Here is a 13,324-nt window from a genome sequence, read left to right on the forward strand (position 1 = left end):
TCAGCTGACTTCGCTAATGGCTGTTTTCCAAGTCTCCCGCTCATTTCATACAGGAGGTAGCACTAGAACCTTACAATGAAGAAATTAGCTTTCACATGTAATGCAGCAAAATTTGTTTCCAATCAGAACACTTGCCATAAGTTGTGAGATCACTACATTATTTTTTGTAAACATGTATTTTAAAGCATTTAAATTAGGAGGGTAACAAGTTCAGAGTCCGCATATTGCCAAGAATTGTAAAGTCCTATTTGGCCTTAATTTACATTTGGACTAAGTTGGAGTTTTTTGAAAAAGAAAATTACACTAAACGCTTGATATAACATAGGTATAAGATCTAGTCATAAATACACAGTGGAAACAAAATCCAACACCAATCAGGTTATGAATTATTCTTTAAAAGCATTTTATTTCGAACAATGGATGCAAAATATCCCTTTTCTAAATTTAGAGATCTTAAGTCACAATTGCAAAATTCAAGCTTAATATTAGCACAATATTATCAAAGTAGTACTATTCAGATGTTTATGTTGGGAATCCAGGCTACCTGCATGTAAATGTGACAAAGCACAATAAGAAATCAGTGTAAAGAACTATCAATGTGCCAGAGGAGAAAGTGCGACATATGCAAATCATTCACAACCCAATATGAATATTAAAACTTGTAATTTAAGAAAAGTTTCAATCAACAGTTAAGCATTTTCCATATTACAAGTTTGGATTTCTCTAGACTAGTGGTGACAAGACTGATGGATTTATTTACAAACATGGTTTTCAGCAAATTTACTGCAAAATAATTACCAATGAAAAGAATGGGATAATTTTTAATACGTAATCCAGCAATATATAATGAACATCATTTATAATTTTAACAGAAAAAACAGCAATTAAATCAGTGGTTACATGGCACTCATATCTCAGTGATAAGTCATTAAATTCAGACGGGATGCAAAACAAAAAATCAGAATGCGTCTAAAATGAGCATCTTATCCCCAATGGTAGTTTATTCCCTTCTCGGATGTTAAAAGTTACCTGCCTTGAACTCCTTAATTCCTGTTCAGAGATTAAAACATGGCTGTATAGCATAATGCAACAAATTAAATTTAACCTTGCACTCATTACCCACCAAGCCATTATATGGTTGGCTTTACTCAAGAGTCTTAGTATCGATAATTTACAATTTACTAGTTTCATCACTGGTGACTGCTGATATATAGGATCCTCAGTTATCATAAGTTGACAACAAGAATAATTAAAGTGCGCAGTGTATTAAATAACTGGAGTTTGTTAATGGATTTAGAAAAACAGTAAATTCACTTGTACAACTAGGAGTCAAGGATCCTTATATTCAAATGTTTGTTCAGATATAACAAGTTATGCAAATCCCCTTTACTGCAAAATCACAAATTAAATTGCAAAAAGGATGTTTAAAAGATTTCAAACATAATTCCAATTGACCTTTCAACATCCAAATTATTTACTTGCCTCTAATTTAAAGCAGCAAAACTATACACTGTGTGGTTATACAAGTGGTCGTGAGGGGGGGGGGGGGGGGGGGAGGGGGGTAAGAATGGTGCATGACCAATTAGAAATTTGTGATGCATACAAGGTTTTTTTTGTTGATTATTAAATGAAGGTAAGTCACAGTGTCAATAGCAAAAAGTGTCTGTGTCCATAATACATTAAAAAAGATAATTTCAATTTGAATTAAAAGTAAAACAGTTGGTATTATTTACACTGAACTGAATCATCTTTAATGTGACAATTTAAGTAGTGTGAGTGAATAATAGAATTTAAGCAAACATGACAACTAAATTTACAAGTTGAGATATATAACCATAGTTCTCTTTAGCCAACTCACATCTACATCATGACCCATCTGCAGTTACATTGGCTATTTTCAATTTCAATTAATTTAGTTTTGAACACTTTGCATACCTAATATTACTGCAAGGTGTTGTACTCTAGGCAGACAGACAAGGCAAGTTGTGCAACTGTGCAAGATTGAGATTTGATCGTTTGTGATAGGTGGTATTCTTTCCACAATCCACATACTGATATCTTTCTAGTGAAACTTGCTCTGTGTGTCCAAAATAAGACGTGGTAACAGTTGCTCTGAAAGGAAGACAAATATTGTTTTAATAATTTACATTTCCAAGGAAAAACATTGACAGCCGCAAAACACAAGCCATAATGAAATAGAGGAGCAAAGTCAGATACAAGAACTGAAGTAAAAACCAGAGTGCTGGGATTACCCAGCAGGTTAGGCATCATTTGTGGAGAGAAATATAAAATAGCCTTTGATCAGCCTGGAAAGACCAGAATAAAGTTTGTAATATGTCAGAAACCAAAACACTGTTGGTGCAGTCCACAAGGTGATGAGTGCTCATAAATCACGGGAGATGAACGTGAAGTAAACGTTGACACTAAGAGATGTAAATGTCCCATTAGCTGCCAGGAATAGTCAAATATATAAAGCTTAGTGGAAAGAAAGAGAAAAAAAAATCAAGTTAATATTACAGGTGGATAACCCGATAAATGACAAACAGAAGAGTCTTAATTTCAAATTGTTGAATATAGTCCTAAGAGTTAAAGTATCTGAGGCAGATGAGGCGCTATTCCTCAAAACATTTGTTTAAACAGCATAAGAGGGCAGAGGTCTGAGTGGGATGAAAAGTTGGTAAAAGTTCATGGCTAGATTTGTAAATTGATTGGGGGTTTCCTGCAAAATTATCATCAATTTCACATTTGTTTTCTTTAATGTATATTAATGTCTAGGCCATCACATTTTGAACACACAATCCAATACAATCAATTGGCAATTCATGTGAATTGTTATTTTATTTCAAATATTGCAGAAAATTCAAAGTGCCAAGAGAAGAGGAGTGGTTGATGGGAAAAAGGAGAATGAGCTATGGAGCTGAAAATTGAATTTTCCTTTGAAATGCTGAAAGGGGAGGCAGAGAGCTGTCTGGTAATCTGTTATTATTGAGGGTAGCAAAAGTCCGATGATTAGCCATAGGATTCTGAGACATGTGGGGAGAAAGGCAAAGACCAAAAGAAACCTTCGCTGAATAGGGAACGTCAGCAGAAATTCAAGTTGCAGAGCAGCCAGTCATGAACACTCAATTATTGTGACACTCACAATTAAAGAAAGAAACCGATGCACTGGTGAAGAAAAGATCACAGTTATTATAGATTTGATGGACTTAGATGAACTAGAATGAAATGGAACCCTTGCATTAAGCAGGTTGCGAGATGTAGTTGTCCATGCAGTTAAGAGCTTGTAATGGAAATTGGTTGCTGACCTATCCCCTTTGATAAAATAGTTAGAGAGAAAAAGAGGGAATGCCAGATATGACATTTGAGTTCTGTACGGCTGCAATAAGCAGCACCATTGCAGCCAAGTATTGCAAAGTAAATTAGGATGGGGCATGAATTAAAGCAGAGGTGGCTAAACCATGCATCCCACAGAGAAGGGCATAGTTTTGGCCCTAGCAAGTTGTCTAAAGTACATCTTTGACAAAAATAAGCAGAATACACTGCATTGGCATAGTATAACACTACTTCTTGAGATAGTAATTTAGCATTTACTAGTCACAGCAGCCAGCTGAAACATGTTTATTGATCTAAAGTGGTAAACAGAAACATAATTCTTTTTGGCCTCCAACTCAGCCAAAAGCCAATTTACTACATTTAATTTACCCCCTCTTGGGATTAACACAGCCTCCACTGCCATATGCAGTGGAATGAATAGCCTGGAGTTGAAGTCTAATGGGCCTGCCCCACTTAGGTGATTTTTTGGGCGACTAGAGGCGACTTCTGCAAAGTTTTTCGGCAATAGTGGCGACAATTTTTGCTGTCGTAGGTTGACGTAGGTGATGTCGTAGGTGCTGTTGGAGGTTGGCGCAGGTGAATTCCATTAAAACTGGTCCCTGGCAGTCGCCTAAAGAGTCACCTAAGTGGGACAGGCCCTTTAGGCTCAAGCACAATTTCAAATTGTATGTACAGGTATAACGTTTGAGCTTGGTAGGAACAAATGCTGCATTAACAAAGATGTAGCGTTTTGGAAGAAATGAACAATCACAAGGTAGAGCCAAAAATCCCATGGAATAATCCAGTCATCTTTTATTGTTTAATACACATCCTACAACTAAAAACAAGGCACATTTTGCCCATTTAACATACTGGTGCTTGAGAATTGTGATAAATGATGTGGCACTTTACCTATAACACAATCATGCTGACAAGTATGAGTATAGAAGCTGGGATGTAATGTTAAAATTGTACAGGGCATTTGTGAGACCAAATCTGGAGTACGGTGTACAATTTTGGTCGCCCAATTATAGGTAGGATGTCAACAAAATAGAGAGAGTACAGAAGAGATTTACTAGAATGTTGCCTGGGTTTCAACAACTAAGTTACAGAGATAGGTTGAATAAGTTAGGTCTTTATTCTCTGGAGCGCAGAAGGTTAAGGGGGGGACTTGATAGAGGTCTTTAAAATGATGAGAGGGATAGAGTTGATGTGGACAAGCTTTTCCCTTTGAGAATAGGGAAGATTCAAACAAGAGGACATGATTTCAGAATTAAGGGACAGAAGTTTAGGGGTAACATGAGGGGGAACTTCTTTACTCAAAGAGTGGTAGCGGTGTGGAATGAGCTTCCAGTGGAAGTGGTGGAGGCAGGTTCGTTGGTATCATTTAAAAATAAATTGGATAGGCATATGGATGAGAAGGGAATGGAGGGTTATGGTATGAGTGCAGGCTGGTGGGACTAAGGGAAAAAAAGTTGTTCGGCACGGACTTGTAGGGCCGAGATGGCCTGTTTCCGTGCTGTAATTGTTATATGGTTAAGTACATCAAGATCCTGAAAAGTGATATTTAAATTATTCATTTCCCATCTTCAGAGAGGCAGATTTAGTTTCTCACACAAAATATCCTAACCTTTCAGTGAAAACTGCACCATCTCTGCAAATTTAAATTCCCCAAATTATAAAGATGTGCATGCTCAAACTCAAAACAAAATTCACAATTTGTTCCTACCTTTTTCCTTTAAACATTCATATAGTGCAAGCACATGCCAATTCACATTTTTTAATATACTTCAGGGCTTGAAATTAACGGTTGCCCGGGTGCCATTGACCACTCAAAGCGCCGCCGGGCAACTAAACACCGAATCATTTTGCCCAGCTTGGCAACCAGATACTGGTTTGTGCCGAAGATAGACACAAAAAACTGGAGTAACTCCGCGGGTCAGGCAGCCTCTATGGAGAAATGGAACGCAACGTTTTGTGTCGGCAGTGACGGCTGTATTGCGTGAGAAAGATACTAGGTGCGTGGTGACGAAGGGTCGCAGCGAATGACTGGTCCCGCACAGCAACAGCAGCAGCCGCGACAGCGGCTCCATCTCTTCCTCCCCCCGCACCGTGCCCGCCCTGATAAGGGCCGCTGCTTGCAAATCCACTACCAGGCGCTTTTAAAAAAAAACTCCCGCACGCCGAGGCCGGGGGAGGGAGAGGCCTCGGCGTGCGGGAGGGTTTGTTTTGACAGCAGTTATCCCGTTAGCGGGTTTGTAAGCGGTGGCCGCTATCAGGCAGGAGTTGGTGATGGAGCCGCTTCCGCTACCGCTGCGCGGGACCCGTCATTCGCTCCGACACTTCTGAAGCAGCTGCACCAAAGATACTATAGCTATAGGATCTTTGAATTGCACCGCTCGGCACCGTTGGCTGGCGGAGGAGGGAAGCGTTGGGTAGGAATTCCCAACGGCCAAGGCAGCGGGCGATGTTGTCCGAGGAGCGCTGACCTTCCTTCCTCCCTCCCCACCTTGCCCCCCCCTTCTCTCTCTCTCCCCCTCCCCTTATCCTGGAACATCTCCTCTACATCCCACACAGATACCCATTCCCGCCTCCATTCAGTCCTCACTGACATCCCCTGTGCTTCCCCCCCCCCAATCAATTCATCCTGCGCTGATCACTCTATCCACCTCGCATTAATTCTCCTGCCACCATACCCCCCCCCCCCCCCCCCCCAACACTGGTTTCCCAATCCACCCTGTACTTACCCCTTTCCCATCCATCCTGCACCTCCTCCATCCATCCTGTACTGATTCCCCCATCCATCCTGTACTAATCCACGCATTCATCCCGTGCTGACACACCTCCATTTACCCTGCACCTTCCCCATTCATCCTGTAGTGAAATCCCATTCATCCTGCACCGACCCGCCGATCCACACTGTACTGAACCCCCATGCATCCTGCGCTGATCTCCCCCCCCCCCCCATCCATCCTGTACTGATCCTCCCATTCAAGAATAATGGGGGTGGAACAGTCTGAAGAAGGGTCTCGACTCGAAGGGTTGCCTATTTCCTTCGCTCCATAGATGCTGCCTCACCCGCTGAGTTTCTCCAGCACTTTTGTCTACCCCCATCCATCCCGTACTTAACCCCCCCCCCCATTCAACACCACTGACATCCTCCGTGCTCTCCCCTCACAATTTTACCTACTTCAACCAACACGTACTAATTCACCTGCCTCAATCCGTCCATTCTGCACCGACTGCCTCCTAACCACCACCCCCCCCCCCCCTCCCCGCCATCTATCCACCCCGCACTGATTCCCACACATCCCCTTCCCTGACCCTACTGTCCTGGAAATGTCTTCAGAGCGAATATTGACTATGCTTGATAACAGAATGTAATCAAATGTGTTTTAATTCCCAATGTTATTATTTGTTTTAATCCATGAAGATGGATTAATTAAATTGTGAACACGTGAAACATTAAAACCGCAGTGTTCGATTGTCACTGCTACCGTTGACATGTTATTACAGAATTCATTTTAACGGCTCTTAATATGGAGTATCAGCACTGTAGTTATTTAATGAGCAACATTCACGACTATACGTACGCGTATATGTTACCATGGTCCAGGATTTATTGACACAGGTTGATCATACGCTGACTAATCCAATCACATTTTTGTTTGGAAGTGGAAAGAACTAATAGAAATTGCATTAATTGCAATATGTAAAAAGAGTTGAGATACTGTCTTATAATTTTGCTGCATGTCATTGTGGGATATATCATGTCTTGACTGGTGAATGTGTAGTTTGTGACTTTATTTGAAGCAGAAATAATATCCGACTGGTAACTACGCGCTTCGCACGCGTCATGCAAGCCATCTTAAATTACCACTTAAACCTTCATTTGGCAACCTAAAAAGCTGCCAAGGTTGCCCGATTGGCAACAAGGAAAAAAGAGTTAAGCGAGAGCCCTGTGTGTGGGGGGGGGGGGGGGGGGGGAAGGGGGAAACTAATTTTCAGGGTCCCTACCTGGTCGGAGATGCAGCTTTTCTCCGGGCTGCAGCTTCGACCCGTCCCCGCGGCCTACCAGCGGGCCTGGAGCGGCGTCTCCTGAGGGGACTGCCTGGAGCTTCGGCATCGGCTCGGCGGCGGCACCGACACCAGTTCAGAGGCGGCACCGGCTCAGCAGCGGTGGCGGCATCAGCTTAGCAGCGGCGGCAGCACTGGCGGCAGCAGTACCGGCTCGTCATCGGCGGCGGCGGAGCTGCGGGTCGGAGGACGACGGTGCAGCGCTGGAGCGCCATTGCGGGGCTGGCGGTGACTTCGCTGAAACTCCGGTAACTGGAGGTGGGTCCGTTGCGGAGCTGCGGGTCTGTGGAGCGGCTGTGGGCGGCGGCGCTGAACTTTCCATTGGGAGCCTGGGATCTCCTGATGAGATCGCCAGTTGAGCTCCATTAGGCGCGGCCCTGTCGGCTCCGGAAGCCACGGTCTTGAGTAAGGAGGCCCGACTATGGGTGGATATGGGGATGGGATTGGACTTTGTGCCTTTGTGGGAACCATTGTGGGGGGATGTTTTGATGTTGAAACTATCTATTACTGTCATGTTGTATTCTTTTTTAATGTGCTGCATGGCAAAAAGAATTTCACTACACCTAGGTGTATGTGACAAAATAAATTTGAAATTTGAATTTGTACTTACTGCATCATAATCACAATATTATGTACTTTGATTGATGTCAGCGTGCAGTAGTCACTGTAACAAAAACAGTAAAACAGGTATGTTTGCATATATTTCAGGTAAATGTTATCACAATACCACATTCTAAAGTGAAACAGAAGTGTTTGTTTTCTAATTGCACTTCTTTAGTACTGACTCAGCTCGTCCAAATTGGACTAGTATGCAGCCAAATCCAGGATCATGTTTATTGCATTCCATCACTAGCTAATAGTTCCCATTTTATAGCATACTAGACCAAGCGCAGACCCGTTGGGTCTGCTCCCCCAATGGTGTGATTCCCCCAACCCAATATTCCACCATGCACCCGTCTCCTCCAATGGACCTGATGCCGTTGCCAAATGTAAGTTTCCAGCACTCCCCTGCCTCCCTCAATTGCACCTCCCCTGCCTGCTGCAGCAGTGAAAAGTTCAGTGTCCCTGTCTTGCAACTTTGTTTCGAAGTGTGTTGGAAGCCTGCTGCAGCAGTGAAAAGTTCAGTGTTCCTGTCTTGCAACTTTGTTTTGAAGTGTGTTGGAAGCTGAAAGGAAGGAGCAGCCGTCAACGAATCAAAAGGCAGGAAGGGATCCGTACTGCAGGCGGACGTCGGATGGATTTGAGTTTTATATATTAACTAGACCAAGTGCAGACCCGTTGGGTCTGTTTCCCCAACAGCGTTTGCGGGGGGAGGGGGAGCACTCATATTAACCACCGCCCAAACTCACAGGTGGGGGGGGGTGAGAAGAGGGGAGGGAGGGGTGAGGAGGAGGAGGAAACGGGACAGATTTGGGAGGGAAAGAAGAGAGGGGGTAGGGGGTGAGAGAGGGGGATGGGGAGAGAGATGTGTGGGGGAGGGGGGATGTGGAGGGAGGGGAGTAGGGAGGGAGTGGGAGAGGGGTGGGGGGAGAGGGGAAAGAGTGGGGAGGGAGAGTGGAGGGGGGGGGGGGGAGACATGGAAGAGTGGGGGGGGGGAGGAGGGGGGGGGGGGGTGAGAAGAGGGGAGGGAGGGGAGAGGAGGAGGAGGAGGAAACGGGACAGATTTGGGAGGGAAAGAAGAGCGGGGTAGGGGGGGGTGGTGAGAGAGGGGGAGGGGGAGAGAGATGTGGGGGAGGGGGGATGTGGAGGGAGGGGGGAGTAGGGAGGGAGGGGGGGGGGGAGGGGTGGGGGGAGAGGGGAAAGAGTGGGGAGGGGAGAGTGGAGGGGGAAGGGGGAGACATGGAAGAGTGGGGAGGGAGGAGGAGAGTTGTAGGGGGAGTGATGGAAGAGGGACAGAGGGGTAGGAGGAAGGGGGTGGGTGGAGAGAGGGGGGGTGGGTAGAGAGGGAATGGGGGGGGAGGAGAGTGGGATGGGTGGGAGAGGGAGAGGGGTGAGGAGAGGGAAACATACAAATTAAGTGCAGTAGTAGGCCATTTGGCCCTTTGAGCCTGCACCACCATTGAATATGATCATGGCTGATCATCCAACTCAGTAACCTGTACCTGCCTTCTCTCCATACCCCCTGATCCCTTTAGCCACAAGGGCCACATCCAACTCCCTCTTAAATCTAGCCAATGAACTGGCCTCAACTACCTTCTGTGGGAAAAATTCCAGAGATTCACCACTCTCTGTGTGAAACATGTTTTTCTCATCTCCGTCCTAAAGGATTTCCACCTTATCTTTAAACTGTGACCCCTTGTTCTGGACTTCCCCAACATCTGGAACAATCTTCCTGCATCTAGCCTGTCCAACCCCTTAAGAATTTTGTACGTTTCTATAAGATCTGCCCTCAATCTTCTAAATTCTAGCGAGTACAAGCCGAGTCTATCTTGTCTTTCTTCATATGAAAGTCCTGATATCCCAGGAATAAGTCTGGTGAACCTTCTCTGTACTCCCTCTATGGCAAGAATGCCTTTGAGCATTGGACATTGTGACATCACACGATGGAACGTTCAGCGGGTGCTGGTGCTGATTCTATGGGTGAGATGCCAGTTTTGTATTTGAAATATATGGGGGGGGGGGGGGGGAGAAGAATTTGATTAAAAATGTGTACATAAATACGACAAAATGTAATCAGGAGTTTCTATAAGATCCTCCCTCAATCTTCTAAAATCTAGCGAGTACAAGCCGAGTCTTTCTTCATATGAAAGTCCTGACATCCCAGGAATCAGTCTGGTGAACCTTAACCATATAACATATAACAATTACAGCACGGAAACAGCCATCTCGACCCTTCTAGTCCGTGCCGAACACATAATCTCCCCTAGTCCCATATACCTGCGCTCAGACCATAACCCTCCATTCCCTTCCCATCCATATAACTATCCAATTTATTTTTAAATGATAAAAACGAACCTGCCTCCACCACCTTCACTGGAAGCTCATTCCACACAGCTACCACTCTCTGAGTAAAGAAGTTCCCCCTAATGTTACCCCTAAACTTCAGTCCCTTAATTCTCAAGTCATGTCCCCTTGTTTGAATCTTCCCTCCTCTCAGTGGGAAAAGCTTCTCCACGTCAACTCTGTGTATCCCTCTCATCATTTAAAAAAACTCTATCAAGTCCCCCCTTAACCTTCTGCGCTCCAAAGAATAAAGCCCTAACTTGTTCCACCTTTCTCCGTAACTTAGTTGCTGAAACCCAGGCAACATTCTAGTAAATCTCCTCTGTACTCTCTCTATTTTGTTGACATCCTTCCTATAATTAGGCGACCAAAATTGTACACCATATTCCAGAATTGGCCTCACCAATGCCTTGTACAATTTTAACATTACATCCCAACTTCCATACTCAATGCTCTGATTTATAAAGGCAAGCACACCAAAAGCTTTCTTTACCACCCTATCTACATGAGATTCCACTTTCAGGGAACTGTGCACAGTTATTCCCAGATCCCTCTGTTCACCTGCATTCTTCAATTCCCTACCATTTACCATGTAATTCCCTACCATTTACCATGTAATTCCCTACCATTTACCATGTAATTCCCTACCATTTACCATTTACCATGCAATTCCCTACCATTTACCATGTAAGAGGAGAGAAGTGTGAGAGTGGGGAGGAAGGGGTAGAGAGACTCGTGGAAGAGGGACAGAGTGGTAGGGGAAGGGGGTGGAGTAGGGAGGGAAGGGGGGTGGGGGAGAGAGAGATGGGTGGCAGAGGGAGAGGGTTGAGGAGAGGGAAACAGAGAAACATAGAAATTAAGTGCAGGAGTAGGCCATTCGGCCCTTCGAGCCTGCACCATTCGCCATTCAATATGATCACGGCTGATCATCCAACTCAGTATCCCGTACCTGCCTTCTCTCCATACCCCCTGATCCCTTTAGCCACAAGGGCCACATCTAACTCCCTCTTAAATATAGCCAATGAACTGGCCTCAACTACCCTCTGTGGCAGAGAGTTCCAGAGATTCATCACTCTGTGTGAAAAATGTTTTCCTCATCTCGGAATGACAGTGAAGAATTTGAATAATCGCTGAGCGTTCTCTATGGCAACAATGTATTTGAGCATTGGGCATTATGACATCACACGATGGAACGTTCACCATGGGCTGGTGCTGCTTGTGTGGGTGAGAATCCAGTTTCTTTTTGAAATATTGAGGTGGTGGGGGGGGGGTGAAGGATTTGATTAAAAAAGTGTACTCACACACGCCGAAATGTAATTAGGAGCGGATACTTAGAAAGAAAAGCGAAATCTCTACCGAAATGGAAAAGACGTCGGCGATTCTGCGTCCGGTTTCGGAGTTGCGGAGAATCAAAGGAAGAAACGCGGCCGGAAAGCCGTACATGCAAATGGATCCATTCCGATTGGACGTCCGCGAGCATCGGGCATTGTGACATCGCACGGCGGGAACGAATCGAAAGGCAGGAAGGGATCCGTACTGCAGGCGGACTGATTTGAGTTTTATATATTAATAGATAGATAGATAGATAGATAGATAGATAGATAGATAGATAGATAGATAGATAGATAGATAGATAGATAGATAGATAGATAGATAGATAGATGAAATCTAGTTGGATTAGGATGCAATTGTCTTTGGATTTTTCTAATTTCTTAAAGGCCAAAGACAATATTGAAGCACTCTTGACAATCTTTGAACCGTAACCTAGTGCAAGTCGTTTCTTCAACACTCGAACTTGAGCTTGGAGTTTGTCAAGCACTTCCAGAATATTATATTTTGGTTGACAAAACAGTAGGATGTAAACTGAAGCTAGTAATTGGTTAACTCACTTCACTTTACTATGTCAGGAAATCACTCTTTATACAGAAAGTATTATGTGTTGAAACCTTAAAGCAATTTACTTACAAGGACTTAATCTATATTAGCTATAATACTCAGATCAAAGTAGTTTGTCTGATAAAAATCAGAATTGATAAATTATGTAAATATTTATGAAGTTGACTAAAAAAGTTATGAATGTGTTACTTACTACATGTAACTCATTTGATCTCCTATCACAGTATGAACCGAGTAGTCAATCTGCAAAATAATTAGATAGTCAATGCTTAAAACACAAGAACTAGTGCAATGCTTATACAAAAATTCTGCCATAACTGGCTTTAATCTTCAATAGGTTAATTTACACACAGAGAATTAAACAATGCAAACAGATCTCACCTCAGTAATTAAAGAAAATGCCTTTAAACCCCCATCACTACCTGCGAACTCCTCCCTACCCCCACTGTCCTAGGTTCAAAAATGCATTTAAATTAACTGCAAAAAAGCTGAAATTGCCCATTCATTAGTTACAATTACCTGCTTCATATCCAGAGGTCCAATTTTTGTAATGTTGCTTATCCGTGATTTCCCAATGACAGTTTTAGAAAACTGCACCTGAGCACTTATGTTTGCCACACTGACTGAATAGAGGTTGTTATTTGTGATATTTAATGTACTCTGCAAAAAACAAAATAATGGCCAGAATGAAAAGCAATTTCTTTGCAGACACCAAAACACATTTGTATTACAGATTTCCACACACAAATGCAAATCTATTGCAATACAAATATTAACTTCTACAATTAAGTAAAATTACAACTTCACCTTCAATCTCTTTTATGCCCGTCCCACTAAGGAAACCTGAACGGAAACCTCTGGAGACTTTGTGCCCCACCCAAGGTTTCCGTGCCGTTCCCGGAGATTCCCAAAGGTTTTTGTCAGTCTCCCTACCTGCTTCCACTACCTGCAACCTCCGGCAACCACCTGCAACCTCCGGGAACCGCACAGAAACCTTGGGTGGGGCCCAAAGTCTCTAGAGATTTCCTAAGTGGGACAGGGGCATTAGTCTTCTATTACAAAAAACACCCTTCCCCAACTTAATATCACCTGATCA

General features: G+C 43.8%; 1 protein-coding gene across 1 annotated transcript in view; it reads right to left on the bottom strand.

Moving 5' to 3' along the window:
• Positions 1-386: 386 nt before the first annotated feature.
• The window catches only part of tmem106ba (transmembrane protein 106Ba), a 31,145-nt gene continuing 18,207 nt past the window's right edge, over positions 387-13,324 (bottom strand). The window contains 4 exon segments of the mRNA XM_055661964.1: positions 387-2,112; positions 8,000-8,053; positions 12,422-12,471; positions 12,748-12,888. Of these exon segments, the coding sequence (XP_055517939.1) occupies positions 1,962-2,112; positions 8,000-8,053; positions 12,422-12,471; positions 12,748-12,888 (396 nt within the window). The 3' untranslated portion in view covers positions 387-1,961.

Source organism: Leucoraja erinacea, chromosome 2 (genome assembly GCF_028641065.1).
Source record: "Leucoraja erinacea ecotype New England chromosome 2, Leri_hhj_1, whole genome shotgun sequence".
NCBI lineage: Eukaryota > Metazoa > Chordata > Chondrichthyes > Rajiformes > Rajidae > Leucoraja > Leucoraja erinaceus.